The sequence below is a fragment of the Thamnophis sirtalis genome, unplaced genomic scaffold, assembly GCF_051295495.1.
Source record: "Thamnophis sirtalis isolate CommonGarterSnake01/CBP01778 unplaced genomic scaffold, rThaSir2_p1.2 scaffold_2, whole genome shotgun sequence".
Taxonomy (NCBI): domain Eukaryota; kingdom Metazoa; phylum Chordata; class Lepidosauria; order Squamata; family Natricidae; genus Thamnophis; species Thamnophis sirtalis.
In genome coordinates this window covers 120,047,475-120,071,225 of record NW_028261382.1, presented here as the reverse complement: position 1 = coordinate 120,071,225, position 23,751 = coordinate 120,047,475, and the positions used below count along the sequence as shown (strand labels likewise).

Below are 23,751 nucleotides of genomic sequence, written 5' to 3'. Positions count from 1 at the left end.
CCAGATAATGGTTGTCCTAAAGGTGCTTCAAGGAAAAACAAAGGTAGCCTTTTGAAAAGCACCTTTGGGACGGGATCATAAAGTTCATAGTCTTTGTGGTCTCTGTAGTAATGACCAGAATATGGACAATAAGCAAGAAGAGCTTAAATTCTTACACAAAGAAGTAATATGACTTAATAGAAATAAACTGGAATCCAATGAGACGAATCCCACGATTGGAATATACCATTCAGAAGATACAATTTGTTCAGAATGGAATGGAATGGAACAGAAATAATGGGGGTAACAGAAGAGGAGAAGTTGAACTGTACATTAAGAATATTCCCAGCTGATCAGAAATCTAAATGAATGAGCTTGCCAATGCTGTAGACCACATGTAGTTAAAATAAATGGAGGAAAAATAAACACAATAGTGAAGCTCAGACAGCCAAAGGCATCTGACTGCCCCCACTAGTTTTGCTACATGCAGTTCAGTACATGTAAAATTAAACTACTAAAGATGTGAGCATAACTTTCTTCAGACATGCTACTGAACTATGGTTAACTGAAAGCACAATTCCATTTTCAACATGGAAAGAAGAATTAGAAAAGAGCTGTTAATCTAGCTAGATGTGGTTCGTTGGTGGTGTAACTCCTTTTAAAGTAAAAGTATCTTAGCTGCCTCTTTCCTCTTATTAGTATATAGTAAAAAGGCAGTCTAGAGAAAGGAATAGCTTTTGCTGCAATTTTGCTTTAAACTAGCACATGAACATTTTTGAAAATTATTGGCTTCACAGTTGTAGTAACTGGAAGTCTTGTACAAAATATGTTTTGTTCTTTTATCCCATGGTAAAATCTACTTTCCCAGCCAGATTATCTTTAATGGGTTTTGGTAAGATTGTTCCTACTAGTAAAAACTTATATACAGCCATTTTAACTCACAATCTTTTTCAAATAGTACCAGCTCAGAGAAGACAATTTGTAACAAATCTTTAAATTTTCTCAAATCCTTTTTGAATGTCAGGGTAAAAAACACTGAAACCTTTTCATTTTTTAAAAAACTATTTTATTTCTCAAATGGATGAGGATTTGCCTCCGGAAATCAGATACAATCCAACTGCAATTACCACATTTGCACATAATGAGAATTTTGAGCTTCAATTAAAAGTATGCTTAAGAAAAGTGGATGTACATATTCAGTCTGATTTGTTCAATGAGCCAATGCAAGCATTTAGGAAAAACATTTAAAGAAAATGTTAAAAAAAATCCAATTAAAACAAAACTAAAAATATATTTACTTAGCTGCAAATGACATTTTCAGAATGTCTTAACTGATTCAGGAGACCAAATAGAAACAGTCACAATAAAAAGCTTTAAGGTAATTTGAAAATAATACTACATTTATTAAAAAATAAATCTCCAAATGTTTCTCTCCTAAATATACAGCAGAACAACAATGGTCATCCTTTAGGAGACAGTACACATTATATCTTTGCAATATAGTTGATACTGGTATTTTGTACTTTTGTGCTACGTTATGGAGTCATAAGTGGAGCTCAGTTACAAATGCAGAGAGATCAATGATATATGTAGTCATTATGAGACCATGATTAATTCTCATTGCTTACTTTTATTATAAATAGAACTTTGGTTGTGAGAACATACAACCTCTCATTTGTTGCTTGAAAACCCAAAAAAGGATCATGTGTTTCCAGAGTTGCTACCAACTGTTTAGCAAGCTGATCAACTTGTCTGCCTTCCTTTCGGTTGTAGAGAACAGTAGTTAGAGGGCTTGGCTGGCGATAGAAGAACACTCTTCGCTGGCACTCGCAAAGGGCAGAATATGAGTGGTCTGGTGCACAAGCCATGAATTTCTTGTCCCGCTTGGATGCCTGCACATAACCTAAAATGCAAAGAGCCAGCAAAAGCAAATAATTAATTTTTTTTATCTCACAGACCAGTTGTCATTGTGTGAGCTTTTGCTCTCTTATTTTGTGCAGTGTAAGATATGTATGGGGAACATTTTCTTTGGGACTAATGCACACAGGGGTATCAAATTCAAGGCCTGGGGGCCGGATTTGGCCTGTGGGGCGCTTAGATCTGGCCCGCAGGACTGCCCTGGAAACAGTGAAGGACCGGCCCACAGTGCCTCTGCCAGCAAAAATGTAGCTTGGGAGGGCCATGGCGGCCCTCCCAAGCTCCGTTTTCACTGGCAGAAGGTTGCAGGAGGCCGTTGCAGCTGAAAATGGCACTCAGGAGCCCATTGTCACTAGCAGAGCACTCAAACCACCACTGGTGCTCCTGACATAAGTGACATCTAGTTGGCCACTCCCAACCCCCCAAGTTCAAACACAACCCTGAGTGTGGCCCTCAATGAAATCAATTTTGACACCCTTGCTCTAATAGAATAGATTTTGGAAACAACAAGGCCATACAGCTATGGCAAACATGCTAAGAGGACAGCATATTAAAAATACATTAGTAGAACCTCATATCTAGACTGGCTCTCCAGAGCTTTTCAACGCAGCATTTGAACTCTATGATATGTTGCTCTCATTCTAATTCAAAGTAAACATCAAATGAAAATGAGTTTCTAAAGCTTAAAGAATTACCCTGATTATCTTTGACACATCTGTCTAAGCCCTATAATTGTGCAGCTGGCAAGATATTTTCAAATCTTTCATTATACATGGGAAAAGTGGAGCCATATTTTCTTTGGAACCAATTACTGGAACAGATTATCACCAAAGTGTTATGTTGTATGCCATGTTGCAACAGGCTAATAAACGAGAAGGAAAATATTGCTAGTTTTTAATCAAACTCTTAAGATGAAGCCAAAACAAAAAGGCCAGATTTCATTCTAGCTATCTGAAACATAACAAAAATCGTGGGCATTTTAGGTTGTTTTTTTCTTCCAAATAGCACTTTTAAGCTTTTAAGCTATTCACTGATATACTTCTATTTTCACCTTTCCAGGCAATATCAACAGAAATTAAATTTCTTCTTTTACAGACCAGGTTTGTTATTGGTATAAATGTTTCCATTTCACTCTGCAATGCATACATATCATGCAAAGAATTTTATAATAAGAGAAAAGCACAATTTAAAACCACTGAAAAATGTGGGTGTCCCTACAAATGTACACAGAGGCAATACTGAAAACGTATTTTCAAAAACAGCTAATGAAACTACACATTAGAGAGAGGGTGGAATTAACATCTAAAGTTTAAGCTGTCTTTTAGAGGATGTCAGATTCTCTGGTAAAAATGGGTGTTCCAACCTTCGATTACCAGGATTTTATGACTATTACAAATAACTTTTGCTGACTAGAATCTGTTCAAGGTAACTCAGCCTAAAGATGTTGGAAATATCAGTTTCTTCAGGAAGATTTCATTTAATTTGGGCTTTTATCCTCAACTGGATGTAGTCCACGCTTATAGCAATGGACAAATTTATTCTCTCCATATTTTCCCTAACATTTCAGAAGCTTTCTTCTACAAAGCTAGCTTCTAATTCTTAAAAAAGAAAAATAGATTTGATGAGACAACACTTCAATTACTCTACTGACCTCGTTTATCATAAGATTGCTATTTTCTGAGATAACCAGAGATGGTATTCAGCCGGTTTGGACCGGTTCGGGCGAACAGGTAGCAGCGACCTGTGGGTGGGCCAGCCCCGCCCAACCGCTGCGGCTCTACACTGTTCTATTTAGCTATGTTTTCGAAGCCGTGAGCATGCATGCAAGCTGCATGTGTGAGCAAAGTGCATGCGTGGAATGTGCGCATGCTCACGAAGCGAGCATGAGTGTGCGGGGCAAACTGGTGGTAGACTTCTGTGAATCCCACCTCTGGGGATAACCATTTCCAAAACTCAGCCCAAACAAATTTTCATTGGGAACTTTGCTATATGAACACAGATGACTGAACTAAGTGGAAAAGCGCTTCAATTGTTCAATCAGAGAACAATACTGTGTAGACCTTTCCTCTTACCTAAGGCATTGAAAGTAGAAATATGCTCCCATTTGTCTTGCTGATCTGGGCGAGGCTGCCAGAGAAGAGCATCAACATCATGGCGTAAGCAGAAGCACGGCATTTCCTTAGGATCTACAACTGCTGAGAAAAGATACTGATTGCTTCCAAGGTTTACCTGCAGGATTAAGAAAAGCAATCTTCTTTATTACCAATACAGAAATTACTAACTGGCTACACAGAACACAGTGATATTAGTAAAAAAAAAAGTTGACCAGTCCAAACCTCTGTATATTGCATTTTCCAGCCCAGTTCTGATCTGCTCTAAAGGATTAGGATTTGGGGACTGGAGGATTAGCGCACACTATATAAAACTGATTATAGTCAGTTGTGCTCCCTGATTCAGTTTGGTGTAGTGTTTTTAATGCTGGATCTACAGGTTCAGATCTTTGTTTGGTGATGAATCTTCTTGGATAAACACAGATTAATTTATTAATTTTATAACCTTTTCCAATATAAGTAATATTCAAAATGATTAACAGTTTTTTTTTTAAAAAAAACAACAGTACAAGTGAAACAAAAGTAATTCTTTCACTATTACTTGCAGTGCAGTATTATATTTCAAAAGACTTATGCCAGAAAAAATGCAATAAAATTTTTGGAGGTATCATTATGGGAATTTTATGTAGGATGTCCATATAGATTGTGGAATTCTGTGGGTTGTACTTAAACTGGAATAAAGATTCCTATTTAAAGTCTATGAACTTGGGGTTGGCTGTATGTTCCTTTAGAAAGGCAGTTTTTATTTGTCTTCCCCAGACCTATAAATGCCAATAGCACACTAAAAAAGAATCTGCTGCAATAGAAATCCTAATGAGGAGGGTTGATACGCCAAACCATTAAAGCTGCTGTTTCCAATAGAAGCAAAAAACTATCTTCATGCCAATTTAAACACATACCTATTTTTTTTTCAGACTTTGAATGGAATCCAAACAAATAAATTACCCTATTTTGAATTTGGAAAAGGGTATAAGGTGGTCAAAAAGGATCCAGACGCTACATATTCAATACCTTTCATTGTATTTTATAAAAAACACAGTGGCTTCACTGCTAAAAACCAAGGTTCAGAATTTGTAATCAAGAACAGTTAACTTCTTAATACAGTATCTTCTTTCCTGAAATATATTTAATTTTATATCAATTTTTGAGCATTACTACAGTTGCCTAGGCGTGTCATAAGTATGCTCTGAGTAGCAAGATGCCAATTACAAACACTTCGTTTGTAATTTTTGTCCTTGCAACTGAAGCTCTAGCATTATATGAACCCCAGGAAAGTTATTTATACCATAGAGGGATGTAACTTTGGTTTTAAAACTCTCAAGGGATTGAAAATGGGATCTTTTTCATGGTTACTGTATGGGCATTTCACACAAGTTGGAAGTTTTGAAACATGGGTTGTCACCTCGTGAAGACAGCATACTGCATACCCATTAGGTATTTACTTAGCTTTGCTGAGTTCAATAGTTTCATACCAATGTTTTAAATAAATCAAAATCAAAAGATACAGAGATTAGCAGAGGAGAAATCATGTTCCAGTTTTTTTAAAAAATATAGACTTTAATTAGAATTTGTTAATTTCTAGTTTTTAGTACCTACAAAATAAACAGCAGATGCTGAGAGATAATATTTTACATCTTCTGAACTGCAAAATTATTTATAGGGAATAACTGGCAATATTTATAATTACGTAAGATTGTAAGAAAATCTTACTGGATTAGATCACAACCAGCATTTCTCCAACATTTTGATGCTCACAGGAGCCAAATGTTTATGCGTTCTGAAAAACAGGCAGTGCAGACATCTTTCTGCCCAGCTGCTCATTCATCCTAAATTCAGATCATTTATGAACAAGTTCAAAAGCAATTTACCCAATATGGATCTGTTTTTCATGCTGCCTTCATTACTTTATCAATAACTCAAGGCAGTGAACATACTTAATATTCTTTCCTCCTCCTATTTTTCCTCACATGAACTCACCTCAAATTCTAACTCTCCTCCGCTGAGAAAAAAAGCCCATTTTTCCTTTGTTTTGTTGACCCACTTATCAATTCCCAAAATGTCAGGTCCTCTTATCCCATGACCAGCAAATTGATTCAAAAACCTTTGATTAGAAACTTTATCAATGACTTTTCAAAAATGCAGATATAGTGCCAATATTTATACATACACTTTCAAAGTACTCTAAAAGTTTGGTGTGGCAGAATTTACCTGAGTACCGTGTTTCCCAGAAAACAAGATAGGGTCTTATTTTCTTTTGACCCCCGAAATAAGCACTTGGCCTCATTTTCAGGGAGGTCTTATTATTTTTGAGGTGTAGGTGGCATGGTTGCTGCTGTGTTGCAATATTTGGGGGGGGGGTTATTTTAGCACATACGCTCAAAAGCCCAATTGGGCCTATTATCCGGGAGCGGGTTTTTTTTTTTGGGGGGGGGGGGAAATAGAGTAGTACTCATGCTGCTTTCCTTTTGACAAGGCTTGTTCCTTTCTATGCTTAAATACTGTTTCCTTGCTTCTCATTTCTATCAATTTGCCAGGAATATGTTAATCTGATTGTTCTATAATTTCTGAGGCATCGCCTGTGTCCTTTTAAAAATGTTATACAGTTTGTAGTTATACTCTTATCCACATGAAGTAAATCAAGAACAAAGAATCTCCAGACAGCAGAAAACGTCCATGTTATTGGAATGAAAAATGTTAATGCAAATGAAAAATATTTTTTCCACCTGTAAAATTCAACTTTTAACTTTTTAAAAAAAGAACAAATAAGGTAATAATGTGTGTGTGTGAATGTGTGTGTACCCCATTTTTTAACTGAGAAATAAAATCCACATGGCAATATGCAAAAGGTCAACTTACATTGCTGAATAATTAAATGATAAACAAAAAAGTCACTGCAATTTAATACAGTTCATTACACCAAGGAATAATTTTAGATATTATACTTTTTTTCTACTCTAGTAACAAAAGCAATTGAACAAAAGTTGCATTAACGTAAAAAAGAAAGGTTACATAGACAATTACACAAAATTGCACATGCACCAAATTGGCAGTAATGCCGGCAGCACCCCGCCCCCTGTTCTGACTTATATCTTGTTCTTCAGTAGTCAACATGCTGTTGCCCTGCATTTTTGTGTAAACTCAATAGCAATAGCATTTAGGCTTATACACTGCTCCATAATGCTTTACGGCACTCTCTGAACATTTTCTAGTGTCAGTAAATTTCTCCCAACAATCTGGGTCCTCATTGTATTGACTTCAGACGGATGAAAGGCTGAGTCAACTTCGAGCCCCATCAGGGTCGGCTCCATGATTTGTGTTGTCAATGGAGTAGATAAAGTTTTCAAACTCAATTTCCTTGTCATCGGAATTTGCAGAGAAAATACGTCCCTTAAGTGCCCCGCCCCAAAATAGCACCCAACATATGAGGAAATTTTAACTTTTTTCTTCTCAGAATAGCACAATAACAAAAAAAGGGGAGAGCTGAAAATTATGCCGTTTACTCTGACCAACTGTGTGGTATGCAACTCTCAAGGATGGGATTCCTGGGAGCTATAGTCTAATGTATTTGGAAAGCACTAGGTTGAAAAGGCTAATATAGACTGAAGATCTAAGCTTCAGTAAGCCTATAGATAGGTTCATCTTGATTGCATTGTGCTAGAAGTTAATACTCGTTCTGCTATTCCCTTCTAAATGTCAAGCTGCGTAAGTATTAGAAATCTGAAAAGGTGAGGTTTATTTTTAATGATAGTTAAGAGTAGATTGCTGCACAGCAGATTTTAAGTTAGGTTGACATGACCCATTAGAATGAGCTCTATTAAGCACTGGGTGGTTCCTGGCTAATGAAATGTTATGGCATGTCCGTCCTCCTAGCTTTAAGGGTTCAAGCTGACACTAGTGATAAGGTGTTTAACGGATCAATTCTTGGTGGCCACCTAACATATGATGGTGCAGATAAAATACCATGAGGAAATTCAAATACTGATTGTTGCAGGAAAAATAAAAGAAATCGAAAGCTACAATGAGGAAAGCAAGCGGTAGTACAAATTTATGGAGATTACTCTTCTATTTGAGGGATAGCACCTCAAATTGGAAGCTATGTTTTTATCCAGTATTCTTTTAATAAATGACTAGTGGAATAAACAAGTTTGCCCATTCAATGTGTATTAACTTGGCAGCTAAAAAAGAGCTCTAGCTTTTTTTCTTCACCAATTATGTCCCAATAAGTCAAGGTTGTCTCTTGGCAAACCCACAGATAGATTTTCTCCAGGATGATCATTCTACAACCTGATCCTTCATGGCATCCAAGGGTGTACCCATCACCCCCATAATTAAGTCCAGAAATTTACTGCTAATCATTGCCTTCTTTTACTTTCTACCTTTTTCAGAATTAAAGACTTCTTAACAGACATGGGTCTTCACATATGTCCAAAATACAGTCATTTCAACCAGGTCATTTGTGCCTCAAGTGATAACTCTGGATCAATTTGTTCAATGATCCATTTGTTGTTGTATTTTTTGATGCCCATGATCTTCCTAGGAACCTTCTCCACCATCAGAGTTCAGAAATGTGTCAATACTCTTTTTATCCTGCTTCTTCAAAATCTGTCAGACCCATAGAATCCCACGGAAAAGCCACTGCTTGCATAATGTTGATATTTGTAAACAAAAGCATGTTCACTGATCATCTTTCTGATTGTCCTAGGTATAACTTGCTTTTGGAAAGAGGGGGAAGGAAAGAGAGCTGGAAAATTATAAAGGTGAATGGTTTCCTTGGTGACAGCATGTTTGTCGTTGATAGTGGTCTCTAAGGAGGACCATAAAATAAGATTCTGGGAAGACCAGGGAACCAGGTGGGCTGAGGGGACAGCTCTACTAGATCAGGCATGTTGGCAATGGTTGAGGGAAGTAACTCGGGAAGAGATCACTTGCCATATTGTTTTAGAAAAGACCAAAGTCACAAAAAAAAATTGACCCTATCCATTTCTGTCTGAAAGGACATCATTATAGTGGAAAACCAATTAGAACAGGGGTATCAAACTTGTGCCCACGACCTGGATGTGTCATGCTCCGTAAAGGCAAGAGTCACAATGCGTCATGTGTCGCAATCAAGTTTGACACCCGTGAATTAGAAGGTCCAGAAAAACCAACAGAAAAAAGAAATGAACTCTGTCAAATTGTCAACCCTTATGGAATTTAAGAATATAATCTAATGCTTACCACATGAGTGATCTTCATGGTATGACCGTCAAATCTACACAAACTTGTACTGTCTTCAAGGAAAATGTCGCATTCTTCTAGCTCTTGAGCATTGCATGGAGGATTTTCTTTGTTAGGATCTGGATTCTGAAATCAGGAATTCAATTTCGTTTTCTATGCATTCTGTGAGCCAACATTAATAAAATAGCAGTAAAAAAGAAGCATGTGATATAATAATAAATCTATAATACATGTATTGCATCCAGTATTTTACTGCTACCTTAAAAAGGATTTAATTCCAGAATATAGTTAATTCATAGGAATATGGGATAATTGCACCGTAAATTGAAACATTTCAGACTGCAGGTTGGGCAACAATGATTGTTTCTCATTAAAAAAAAACCCTCAAAATTCTGAATTTTGGGAGGCCTACTGTGCTGGGTTTTTGTCTCCTTTTTAAATTAATGTATATTGAACTTTACTTCAAGGTGTAATGATTTAATTTTGTATCTGTAGTCTGAGATATGCCCATCCTGCCTACCTAAAGATAACGGGTGTACTGGTGCCTGCCCAGAGTACCAGGTACCGTTCTGGTATGGTGCTCCGGAGGGCCCACGCACCCGCCCGAGCTCCTTACCTGTCCTTTAAAGCCTTTGGCGCTTCCACGCATGGCGTATATAGCGCCTGTGTGATGCTCCGCCGAGCAGCTGGAGCATCGCGGAGGCTTGCAGAGGCGTTGCTGGCAGGTACGACGCATGTGTGTGTTGCACGTGTCCATGTGGACAACGCCGATCTAGAACCCACATTGGTGCGTATGCAAGAGTGTGCATGCTTACCAGCACCCATAATGCATAGCGCCCCCCCACACGTGCTTGCGCACACAAACCGTCCCCCTACTCTCCCCCCCACTGCGTGCTGCACTACTCACCTCCAACCTGAGCTTGGTATTTCCTCCAGTAACAAACTTCCGGTAGGCCCATTGGGCCCGTTTTTCCCCTCCTCAAGCTTCGGAGACTTTTCTGAAGCCTGGGGAGGGTGCAAATGGTGTCTCCTGGCCCTCCGGAAGGTCGAAAATCAGCTGGCGGGTGTGTGCATATGCCCTGGAACTGACAGCTTGTGTGCCAGCAGACATGGCTACACGTGACACCTGTCCCCCCTGTGCCATAGATTTGCCAACACGGCTGTATTATATCCAATAAAGTATGATTTCAAAAATCATGCAACATACAATTTAACCACTAGATTACAATACATTTTGGTATGAATTAAAACCACAAATTTTATCGTTGGTTTACCATTTCATCAGAGGTAAGATATGTCAGCTGCTCAGCTATTGTGGCACTTTGAGCTGGGTCCATAATAAATTCCCCCCGAGAATCACCAATTATCAGTTCTGGCCATAAACGCTTCTCTTCTTCCTTCTTAATTAAAATTATCTCTAATCTGGGAAGGGATAAAATAGATAAACATCGATAAGCCATAACCAAGGATAGAACACAAGACTTAATATTAAATAAATTAAATTAATCTATTCACAATGCTTTGTAACTGAGGGTTCTTCAAGGAAATCCAACTATGAATTCAAACCTATAATGTAAATAGTGCACTTTCACTGGAACAGTTTAGAATTGAATCATTCCTTAAGAAACTCTGCCTCCAGGCCTTATATACTCAATTTTTGATGACTGAAATCAATTCCAAAACCGTAAAGAAAAACAAACCATCTGCAATAGGAAAGCGAATGAATCATGTGGATTTATAGATGACCACATGAAAAACTTCAGTTATAGATACGAAATTGAGTCAACATTCTTTTATGAATCACACATGGGTGACTATTTACAAACTCAGATATTAAATGATATATAGGGACTGCTTGTTGAATGCTACATACTACTGATATTCATTTCATTGTGGCATTCTACATTAAAGATATTTTAGTAATGACACCATCTGATTACCCCTTTTCCCCATTAAACAGAAGGTGGGTGAAAAATGTAACAAATTCAACAAATTCAACAGATCAAGTATACAACACTAAAATAAATACCTATTTTCTTTAATTATCCATGTGGAGCTTTCATGGTCAATCAATGAAAAAAGGTCACCTTTCAGTATAGGAAACTGTGGATCTTTCAATGCTACACTGAGATGATTTGGAGAAAAGCTGACATGTATATCTTCTTTGGTAAAGTTTTCATGGAGTCGGAAAGTGATTGTCAAATCATCTTCAGTCTGCTGCCAGTAATATAGAGGTTCTATAAACAGAAGCACATAGTGGGAGTACATAATTAGGTAAAGGTTAAAACATTAAAGATTTGTGGAATAGCTGTCAAGAACCCAGTTATTTGTACAATAAAATGTTGCATTGCCTAGCTACCTGAAACTAGAAAAAGACAAGTAACAGCAGCTTCAAAGTACATTGTCAGTCATCATTTAAAATGTACGAGGAAGTACAAATAATCATTAAAAATAAAGAGAATTTAAAAATACGCATAGATAAACAGAATAATAAAGAGTTGCAAAAGAGCAGTTTAGGCTATTAGCTCAATCTATTGCTCAATGAAGAAATGCAAATTAAAGCATCCTAGAAAAATGACCAACTAATTAGCACTAAAACACATCCAGGTGAGGGGTTCCATGGTCAAACTGCTTTTAACATCAGGACACCTTTTCTAGCACTGAAAAGTGTAATTATATCCCTTATTAGTAATCTTTTATCAGGGTTAACAATATTCGTGTTTTCCATTTTTCTTCACTTAGATTTATAGTCCCTGATCATCTTTATTGCCCTACTTTGAAATTATTCCAATTTTTCAGGATCCATAAATCATGGAGCCCAGAACTAGAGGCAAGAGGCTAAAGAATGACCAAAAAAGAAAAGAGCAGAACAGTTACTTCCACCGATTTTGAAATTATATTTATGTTGATACAGTCCAATGCAAGTTGAACTGTATGCAATTATCATCCAATGAATTAAATGACAGGCCTGTTAGTCATATTTTCCTTCACTGTTCCCATTTATAAAATCACATCAACAATTGTATCTTATGAATCATTGGAAAACATTATTAGTGTCATTCTTAGACACTAACTTAATAGTGTAATAAACGTACCACAAATGTACTGTAATTTACTAAGCCATCAATATAATACACCAACTTTTTAAAATAAAATTATCACTTTTCCTTATTTGGCTATACAGGATAGATGAAACTATTGGCATGTAATCTTTTCTAGCAAATTTGGTAGCTAGCTAGCTAAAAAGGCAGAAGCTTTTGAATGAACATCATTACCCATCATTTATGTCTGAACGAGGCTATGATAGCATCTTCTGGGAAGTCTACTTATCTTATTCGCATAAATGGATATAAATTGGAATATGTCATATTTCTGTATCATCATAGCTTCTTATAATCTTACAATCATAAGTATTGAAGGCTTTGGCAAGTTAAATATTTAAACAGATGCCCTTGTATACAGGTAAATATATTGTAACTCTAACTTCTACAATTACTTCCTTTAACTGTAAAAACTGTGTGACAAGCTAATATATCAAGGTTGCTTTTGATGTTCTGGGATTACATCCCAGCATGGCTATGCTGAAGAATTTTCAAGCCTGCATGATTTTAATTATGCTTTCCACTATAAAGTTGCAGGATAGCATGAATTGTAGCGAGGTTACCTTTCCTGTTTGCTTCTGTTTTCTCCTTTTCATTTTCATCTTGCTTGGTTTCACCATTCTGCAAAAAAGTATAGGGCTTGTAGGAGATAACCATCAGGCCATTGCCATCTGGTTCTAGAGCTGCATAATGAGGAACAGATTTTCCTTGAAGAACTCGGCGTTTGGAGACCTCATACACTTCTTCACCTGATTTAAAAAACAAACTTTGAATTTTTAATCCCTCCCATTTTTAAAGGATAAACATTCAACAATACTTTGATCATACCAAAATTTGGGGCATCATCTGACAATGTCTTTAGAAGGCTTTAATATAGCCTTCATGAAAGGAACCAACATGAAGTCCTTGGAAAAGTGTTATGTAGATATAGGAGCACATAGAACATGTATTCTCCTTATAGCTCCAAGGTTAATTATGCTACTAACAATTTTTCTGGAATATCTCAAAATCCTCAGCTGCAAGGCGGTGTTTTGAATATATTCACAGCCTTGAATTATTTGTAAAAATTCTAAAGATGGGATAGAAATATTTTTTTAAAAAAAAATGTAAATGTTCTTGTGAAGCTTGATGGATTCAGAGAGAGTGATCAGCCCAAAGTCCCCCGGACTGGCTTTCCATTTTCTATCCTGCCTGATATCCAGAGCTCAAGGCAGAGAACAAGGACACACTCCTCTCATTTTTCCATGTAATATGAAGTAGGCCGGGCTGAGAGAAAGTGACTAGCTCAAATTCACACAGCACATTTTCATGACTCATTTCTATTTCCAGGCTTTGCCTTAGAGAAAAGCTATTCAAAAAGATGACTGTAACATGGAGTCTGTTTCAGCCATCTGAAATTGTTTCTATACATTTTTGGGAAACAGGAAGGATAACAAAATATGTACTGAAAACTAACTTAATTTCAATGTGATTTGCTACTATTTTTAAATGCCATCCCACCTTACCATATTTTCTTTTAAGAAATATTTTCTAACAGCTCTTCCAAACCTTCCGCCTATTAGGTATTTGCAAATTTGTATTCATATCCTTTCGCCATTCCCCAACTTAACAGTTTCCAGAATTCCTACAGTAAGAATGTAATAAGTATGTATAGATACCCAGTGAACTTTCTTTCATATACCAGCAAAGTAAAACCAAGTGAAACACTCACCCTCCTTAGAAGTATTCACAATTGTAACCCACTCCAATGAAACATGAAAGCCGCTGCCTTGTGCATCCAATTCATCCTTTTCTATTCGTAAGAGCAACACACCAACTGAATGTGCACCCGACTGCACAAATGATAGGCTGTGGACTATAATAAAAGGAGTCTCAAATTCTTCACTGAATAGAATCTGGAGAAAGAAGGAATTTTAGTAAGTGACTGAGTAATATTTTCTGAGTGCACAATTCATTCTTCAGATCTAATAGAACTATCAGGCTGTGTTTTTGTGGTGGTAACTCAGCATCTAGTATTTCCAATCCACACAGTTCATCTAACAGAATAAAATACTCATTTGAAGTGCTTGAGATGTTGCTGATGATATATGGTAATTTGCTTCCAATTTTAAGATCCCCCCCCCCATACAAATCAACAAACTATGTTGTTGGTCCCATATGTATTTGTATTTATTGGGATTTATAGGCCGCCCTTTTCCCTGAGGGGACTCAGGGCGGCTTACATTCGTAGGGAAAGGGGAAGTGCAATATAAAACAAAAACAGTATGTGACAAAAATAAACAGTAAAAAACACAACTTTCATTCAGCATTCAACACTCGGGCGGGGTGAATTAGAAACTTATCCCCAGGCCTGGCGGGATAGCCAGGTCTTGAGGGCTGTGCGGAAGGTCTGGACGGTGGTGAGGGTGCGAATCTCAACGGGGAGGTCGTTCCACAGGGTCGGAGCTGCTACTGAAAAGGCTCTCCTCCGCGTAGTCGCCAGTCGGCATTGACTGGCGGATGGGATTCGGAGGAGGCCCAATCTGTGTGATCTAATTGGTCAGAGGGAGGTAATCGGCAGGAGGCGGTCTCTCAAGTACCCAGATCCACTACCATGGAGGGCTTTAAAGATGGTGAGTAATACCATGAAGCGCACCCGGAGATCGACAGGTAGCCAGTGCAGCTCGCGGAGGATGGGTGTTATGTGGGCGAACCGCGGTGCGCCCACTATCACTCGCGCGGCTGCATTCTGGACTAACTTTATAACTAAATCATCTATCCCGAGCAATCTACACATAAATCTGGAGTCTAGACAATAAAACTTATTCTGCCTCTCCATCTTTTTATTCCTAAAACTCTTTTGCAAAGAGCAAAATATCACTTCAATGATATTCTTCAATATCACCTTCAAGCCTTTTTCTCAGGGACTGACTTATCATGATGGATGAATCCCCTTAATTGTAGCTTTATGTCACAAACCACGAACACTAGCATGCCTTGCATACACTTCCTTAATCATCCAGGAAAATGGCTCCGCCACCACAGATATTGCTCAATCTATAATAGAAAGCTCTATGGGCAAGTTGGAAATTTGTTTATCTTTTCGTAAACCAGTTTTATGAATCAAATTCCAAGACTGATTATGAACACATGAATGAGAAAAGATACTAAAAACTCTACTGAAATACTGAAAAAGCTCTGAGAGCTTTACAGATGTTTATAAGATATCAGTGCAGCTCTTGAGATAGAATGTATAAGAAGATAGGATGGAGAACCAATTTGGTCTATTATTTAAGGCAGCAGGCTAGAGGGGGAAGGAAGGAGATCGTAAGTACAAGTCCCACTTTGGCCATGAAAGTCAGCCGAGGGACTTTGGGGTCAGTGAATAGCTCTCAACCTAACTCATCTCCCACAGTTGCTGTGAGGAAAATAGGAGGAGGAAGGTACGGTGGATATGTTTGCCAGTTTGAATTATTTGTAAAAATAATAAAAGCAGGATACAAACAAATAAATAATAGTAACAGAATATTCCAAATTCTGAATTTAGTTATTATAGTCAACTCTCAACACCATTTCTAGGGGAAAAAGCTAATAATGATAATTATTATTATTCTGCAATGAACATACCTAATACTCTTTCTTCTTCCTATTTTCCAAAGAAAAATCCTTTGTGGTGGGTTGGGCTAAGACAGTCACTGGCCCAAAGTCACCTAGCTGGTTTTAATACCTAAGGTGGAACTAGAACTCATAATCTTTTGGTTTCTAGCCGGCTGCCTTAACTATTAGCTGATTTGAGGAGTAACAGAAGAATTAATGATATTTTTTTTAAAAAAACCCACTAAAGATTCTAAACTAGCAAAAAGCTAGATGTTCTGAACATTAGTTCTTTTGCTATATAAAATATGGAGAAGAAATAATTAATTTCTACGCTGTATCTTTTTCTTTCAGAAATGTAATTTATAATTTCTTTACTCAGAAAATGTTAAGAAATGGGGCAATCTTTAATGCTTGACAATAGCACTTTTGATGCTAGCTACAGCGAGATGCAATTAAGATCAACATGATGCTGAATGAATTAACTTTCTATATGAATTCATCTGCATATCTAGCATTTGGACAAAAATTATCATTCTAGAAATCAACAGAACTATGCAAAAATGCATATTTCATAGATACTTTAGAGAAAATGTATTTTTTTCTAGGAACTATTAGCCTTTATAGTTAGTTGTCTTTATTTTCATATTTTACCTATTTCTGAACATTAATGGTTAGATCTTTTTATGACTAGCAGTAATGTTTTATAAACATTTTTATATTTAATGGTATGATGCATTTAATTTTTTGCAGGTAGCAATCCTTGACTCACAACAATAATTTCCATTATAAATCATGATGGTCATAAGTCAAGGCAGCCACGGGACCGAACCTGATTTTATGACGCTTTTGCAATAGTTGTTAAGCAAACATCATAGTTAAGTGAACACCATATTCGTAAAGTGAATAAATGTATTTCTACTGCCATTTTTTGTTTGCTGGAAACCAATAAAAAAAACATAGTCACCTGAGTAACCACAACTGTAACTAGTTGTAACAATGAACTGGTTATCAAGCATCCAAAATATGGTAATGGGATTGAGTGGTGTGCAGCCATCAGAACTGCAGGTTGTAAATAGCTTTTGTGGGGTCCATTGAAACTTAGAACAATCAGTAAGTGACTGGTCATTTAACAAGGACTTAACAAGGACTTTAACAAATTTTAATTTAGGGATAGTGGTTTTTTTGCCCATTGTCTAGAACTGTTTTGTGTGTGTATCATATATTTGTAAAATTATAATATATAAATGACAATAATTATGTTTCATGAGATTAACAGTCTTTAATGAGGAAACAAGGAGGAAAACACTTATCTTACAATTTGAAACATATATGAAAGTCAATATGTTTATACTGAAGCAAGTGAGCAGTAGAAAGAGGGTAATTTTAACCAAGCATCTTGAACCATTTGAGAAAATATAGTTAATGCTTCTCAACACAAGACAAATTCTCAGAACTTACTTCCCACTTTTCACAAGAACCATCATCCCGCTTGCCAGTTTGAATAAGATATAGTCGTCCTGTTCCATCTGAAAGGGTAACCCAGGTGGGAGATGTGAAATGTAGTGATGCACAAAGACGATTATCACAAGCTAATAAGTCTGCCGGAAGCCTGAATACTTCTCTTGGTTTTTTTAAGGCAGTGTCCTACAAAGGAGGAAAACAAGAATGTGTTTAAACTCAAAAAACAAAGAATAAAAAATTGTAACAGTGTAGCTGAGGACTCTGGTAATGGTTTTTGGTCTATACATTCCAAAATAAGCAGAAACAAAGTTGAAAATGATAAGAAGTCCAAAGAAAACATAATCTCCTTATTAAAAAAGCAATATATGCTAAACAAGAATGTGTAGTGATTGATCCATAAGTTCTCTGATTAAGGGAAACTCAACCTTTGCCTCTGACAGGGGTAGTATTCCCCTGAAGCGGGATAAAAGTAAAAATCTGCTAGTATTTTTGGACTTAAGTTTCGTAGCATATTAATGCATGGCTAGTATTTTGGTTATTAACACACACACACAACCCTTTCTATTACATCAATTAGAACTACTTCTGGAATGAGATGTCTGGAATATTGATACATATACTTCTTAATATTCACCTGCACAATCTCTCATATCTTTTCATATTTAAATTAAAAACAGGTGCATAGCTTTAACTGAAGAGGCATTACACATTACAAACTGCAGCCTTTTTGACAAATATCCAGATCATTCATAATTACCTACCGGGTAATAACAGAGAGAAGATTGTTAATTTTGCATTTTGCTTTGACTAGCTAGAATAGAATACTTTACTGGCCAGCTGTGATTAGACATAGAATTGTCTCCAGTCCTCAGGCATGGAAGTTTAAACTTCCCCCTTCTGAATATTTAAATTTGAGACCCAAAAATGTGAAAAACAATATTTTTACTGAAAATTACACATGTAGCTCTTGGAGACATATTTGCAAGAAAATCTGCCCAGTTTGCTGCTACCGCCATGGACATCTAGCATATTTATTTTAGAATGAACTTACCAAAGTAACACTTAAATTCATGACTCTTCCAAGCTGATCAACATAATAAACATTATCTTGGTACCAGGAATCAAGATGTAGGTAATTATACATGCCAAATGCACGCATGTGTTCCAAGGTGTACTGATCATCTCTCAGTTTGACTTCTGCTACCGCTGAAGGGGGAAACAAACAGGAAAATTATATTCCATAACCACTTAGGAAATGAACTTACAATATTTAACTGATGGATCTTGTTCAAAACATAGTTTTCTGATTATATATTTAAAATAAGGGTACTGTAGTTTTGCGCAAGATACCACAAAAGTAAATATAGAGAAACCAGGCTGATAAGCAAAATTAGTATTAGAGTGCCATCTACTGTCTAACTTTTCTTTAAATACTTAGGCAAGTTTTAAAGGCATTTTTTTTCCTAATAGCTTTCATAGCTTCTATTTCCTCGGCATTCAGAAACACAAAGAAAGAAGTTGTGACAGCAACTTTAATCTACAAATCTACCACACCTATTTTCTTACACCAAGACCACAAACCTCTTGAGAAACAAAACAAACTAATATTATACATAGATACAGCAAGCTAAATAATAAGAAATAACTCAATTTTCATTAGTGGGATTATCAAGTAACAGAATACTGAATACTAAAAGCTGTCTAATCATCACAATGTTGTAACCTATTTATAGTATATTAAAAGCATTATCATTTTCCCATGTTCAACTAGTTTGCCATTACATCTTAGGGATCTCCCAAAGTATTTATCCAGCTGATCCTATATGGCAAGGTTGATAGGCTCCAGTATCTTCCAAATAAATGTTTCTGGATATTTGCATGTTCTTTATAGCAGTATCTACCCTCTCAAATGAGGTTTCCTCCAAGATTTGAACAGGTGCCAAGATAGAGCCTTGTTAGGTATTACAGTAGTTACATAGTATACAAGCGTCTATCTCACAATCATTCTTAATTCTACAGTGTTACTATAAAGTAACATCATCTAAGATTAACCTTTGCTTAAATCACCACCTTAAATCATCACCATATTGATTCCCTTTGATTTAAGATCTTTCTTTCAAGTAGAGAAATAATGTACATTAAAATCTACCTTTAATGAATTAGCCCAGAAAAAATTTACAGGCATCTTGAAAAATATTTCTTTTAAACTATTCAGAAGAAATATACAACCAAACTATACATTTGAAACCAAAGTATCTGTATATGTACTGAACAATTAAGTACAGAAACCCATATATGTGTATACCTATTATTTTTATGCTGTTTTATTATATATTTTAGATGACTTTATTCTATATTGTATTTATATTGTGTTTTAACTGTATTTTAAATGTCTATACCTACTGCTGATAAGTTAAAAATGAAGATAAGTTAAAAATGAATATGCATTTTTATGAAATGATCTTGCCTAATCTTGAAAATCTAATATTTGGACCTCAAACATTTCAGCTCATCGATCCCTTCATGAATTTTCAGATTGTTCATCCGAAACATTTATGATGTTGGTTCAGTGGTTAGAATTTATTATGTGGTGGCTCACTGGTTAGAATGTGGTACTGCAGGCTACTTCTGCTGACTGCCGGCTGCCTGCAATTTGGCAGTTTGAATCTCACCAGGCTCAAGGCTGATCTTTCTGAGGTCGGTAAACTGAGGACCCTGATTGTTGAGGGCAATATGCTGACTCTGTAAACCGCTTAAGATAGGGCTGTAAAGCACTGTGAAGCGGTATATAAGTCTGGGTGCTATTGCTATTATCTGAAATTAATTTAATAAATACAACTTGATCCTTAACTAATAGTACTACAAAGAACAATTTTGCTATTTTGGATAGTCTCATGACTCCCGAGGTGGCGCAGTGGTTAAATGCAGCACTGCAGGCTACTTCAGCTGACTGCAGTTCTGCAGTTCGGCTGTTCAAATCTCACCGGCTCAGGGTTGACTCAGCCTTCCATCCTTCCAAAGTGGGTAAAATGAGGACCCGGATTGTTGTTGGGGGCAATATGCTGACTCTGTAAACCGCTTAGAGAGGGCTGAAAGCCCTATGAAGCGGTATATAAGTCTAACTGCTATTGCTATTGCTACTCCCATCCACCTTTGGGATCCCTGTTTATTTTTCTGGGGAATCCTGATCTAAGCAGACTCCAATCTGATGTTTTTAGAACTTGGATGGGATATCAACAGGAAATCTGAGAGCTCCACTCATTTGGAGAATGAAAAAAATACCTCGGCCATTTTTTTAAGGATGCCAAGAAAACTACAGAGCCAGGTTGGTTTTGTGGTTAAGACTCCAGGCTAGAAACTAGGAGACCAGAAAGCCGACTAGGTGCTCTTGGGCTGGTCATTTTCTCTCAGCCCAACTCCCCTTATGGGGTTGTTGTGTGGAAATTAGGAGGAGGAAGATGTATCAGATATGTTCACCGCCTTGAATTATTTATAAAAATAAATAACTAAACAAATAAATGGGAAATAAATAATTTATTATGGTAAATAAATGTTGTGTTCTGCTGTTGAGTTTTTAAATACTGGATTTTTTTTCACCATCTGGGGAAGCAAGAACAGCATCTCGGTGGGAGCTGCCGGATCCCGAAACAAATTGGATGACTGTTAGATGTCGTTTTGTTACAGCACTGGCTCTGTTTATGTTATCTGTTTAGTTGACTGTTTTATTTTCTTGTGATGTATTGATTGATTAATTTTATATGCCTGCCATCTCGATGTCAAGAAACTGTTGGCTATTAGTTTCTCATTCCTTTGAGCCAAATTTGATTTCTGGTGGCTTTATGGAGATGCATCCATCCATCCATTACTTTATTCATCCATCCATTCCTTTATTCATTCATTCATTCATTCATTCATTCAATATGCCTCCTAACTCACAACTGGCAAGCAACTATCAACTATTATATTCTTTTGAGCCAAATTTGATTTCTGGTGGCTTCATAGAGATGCATCCATCCATTCCTTTATCCATCCATCTATCCATCCAATATGCCTCCCATCTCACAACTGGCAAAGGAACTATTATGTTCCTTTGAGCCAAATTTGATTTCTGGTGGCTTCATAGGGATCCATCCATCCATCCATCCATCCATCCATCCATCCATCCATCCATCCATTATGCCTCCTAACTCACAACTGGCAAGCAACTATTGACTATTATGTTCCTTTGAGCCAAATTTGACTTCTGGTGGCTTCATTGAGTTATTCTTTCTTCCTCAGGTAAGGAAAAAAAAACCCGGTATTTAAAAACTCAACAGCAGAACACAACATTTAAAAAAAAAACATTTTCTTCAGCATGGGCATATCCTCAGCTTTGCTCCCTTTTGCCTGCCTCCCTCTTGCCTCCCGGCCGATCGCCTGGAAGCGCTGTCCCTCTCCAGCCAGCCTCTCAGGGGGCTGGACTAGAACACCTCCAAGGTCCCTTCCACCAGCTCTATTCTATCCTATTCCCTGCAGCAGGACCGCAAATCCGGGAACAGCCGAGCCAGAGGGTTCCCTTTCTCCCCAGCAACCGCCACCTCCACCCCATCGCTGCCTACATTTTCCCCGTAGCCCAAACCCGGGCGCCCCGCTGACACTCACGCGAGTCCAGCCCCACTTGGTAGCAGGCCAGCGGCTCCAACGAAAGCTTGTAGCCCTCGAACCTGGGGTCGAGCAACAGTCGCTTGACGCGCAACGAACAGTTCGCCGCCGCCTCCATGCCGCGGGCCTCGGCCTCAACCGCCGCCGCTGAGGAGAACGGGCTTCCGGAGTGGCCCTCTAAGCCTTTTCAGCCGCCGCAGCTCTGAGGCCGTGGCAGCAAAGCCTCCCTCCACCCACTCCGCGAAGGATTCTGGGTAGGAAAGTAGCGCAGAGCCTGCTGGGAATCGTAGTTTTGGAGCCCCTGTTGCCGGCCTTTCAAACGCTCCTGTGCGTTTCGTGCTGGGGCAATTGCATTTTGGCTCCTGGTCCTTGTGGGATGGGTGGAGGCGGGGGGTCAGTGCTTAAGGATCACCATCATCACCCTAATTCAAATAATTCAAAGCAACGCTGGTGAGCTCATAAAGGTTGCTCCTTTTTTACATACATAATAGACAGACCATAGGAGAGTGCCCAAAATGGATATTTGGGTTACTCCTTGGTCTAAAGCAGGGGTCACCAACCAGTGGTCTTTTGACCACTGGTGCTTCGTGAGAAAATTTTGGTGGTCCGCAGAAAAATTATTTGCATTTTTTATATTGCACTAAATATTATTTACATTTTAAAACCATATTGGTGGTCCGCGAGATTTAAAATTATGAATTTAATGGCCCCTGAGGTCCGAAAGGTTGGTGACTCCTGGTTTAAACGAGTGACCACAACCCTGACCACTTTGAGAATCCTAGATTTCAAGTTCCAGAATTCCCCAAGCAGCCATGTTGACTGGGGAATTCTGGGAGTTGAAGTCCAGATTTAACAGATTAACAGAGTTGGAAGGGCCTTGGTAGGTTATCTAATCCAATGCCCTCAGCACCCTAGTCCAACCCCCCTCCCCAGCACCCAAGCAGGAAACTCAATAGCATTTCTGAGAAATGACTGGCCGGTCTCTTTTTGAACGCTTCCAATGATGAAGCTCCCACAACTTCCAAAGGCAAGCTGTTCCATTGGTTGATTGCTCTCACTGTCAGAAAATTTCTCCTCATTTCCAGGTTGAATCTCCTTGATCGGTTTCAACTCATTTTTCAACTCAAATGGGTGTTGGTTACTCACCTGATACGCCCCTTCTCCGAATGGTCATCATGGGTTATTCCAGCCATGTCTGGATGATGTTTCCACCTGATGGGAGAATAGAGATGAATAGAATAGAATTCTTAATTGGCCAAGAGTGATTAGACACACACGAAATTTAAAACACAAGGAATTTAAGCCATTTAAAGTAATAAAGGCAGGATAAAAATCCAAGAGACAGACAGACACAGACAGTTTATTGACTTTGGTTTAGCATATTAAATGAGCTCAATCATTAGGGATAATGAAATTTTGATTTCTTGGTTATGCTTAGTGTGTTGTATGGATGAGGACACCTAACATGCTATGCCCTAAAACTATGGTCTATGAACAAAATAATCTGCATCCAGACACTATGCTAAACCAAGATTAAGCAAACCACATTATGTCTTGGTGCAATGGGTCTACTTGCCTTCACAGTCAATGTAACTATTAGGATTTATTTTTAGGTTTAGTTAGAGTAACAGTTGGAATTTCCAGATATGTCTTGTTTTCAATACAGTGAATAGGATTTCCTGCCTGAGCAGTGAATAATATAGGGTTTCCTACCTGAGCAACTCTGTTATTCTGATATGTGTCTTGCC

The 23,751-nt window shown here is 37.7% G+C and overlaps 1 protein-coding gene across 1 annotated transcript; it reads right to left on the bottom strand.

Annotated features, from left to right (window-relative positions):
* Window positions 1-1,022: 1,022 nt before the first annotated feature.
* Window positions 1,023-22,228, bottom strand: NUDCD1 (NudC domain containing 1). Its single transcript, XM_087706772.1, has 10 exons — window positions 22,004-22,228; window positions 18,414-18,568; window positions 17,360-17,545; window positions 14,037-14,220; window positions 12,889-13,074; window positions 11,254-11,461; window positions 10,499-10,646; window positions 9,225-9,350; window positions 3,969-4,125; window positions 1,023-1,882 (listed from the first exon to the last, which is right to left on the bottom strand). Exons 1-10 carry the CDS (start codon window positions 22,119-22,121, stop codon window positions 1,590-1,592), a joined length of 1,761 nt encoding a protein of 586 aa, XP_087562898.1. The 5' UTR covers window positions 22,122-22,228; the 3' UTR covers window positions 1,023-1,589.
* Window positions 22,229-23,751: the final 1,523 nt, after the last annotated feature.

Coding starts and splice junctions, on each gene's coding strand:
- NUDCD1 (XM_087706772.1), bottom strand. CDS start 22,121: ATGGAGGCGGCGGCGAACTGTTCGTTGCGCGTCAAGCGACTGTTGCTC. Junction 14,221..17,359: donor GTTCTTGTGAAAAGTGGGAA/GTAAGTTCTGAG, acceptor TTCTTTCTCCAG/ATTCTATTCAGTGAAGAATT. Junction 1,883..3,968: donor TTCTACTTTCAATGCCTTAG/GTAAGAGGAAAG, acceptor TTTGCATTTTAG/GTTATGTGCAGGCATCCAAG.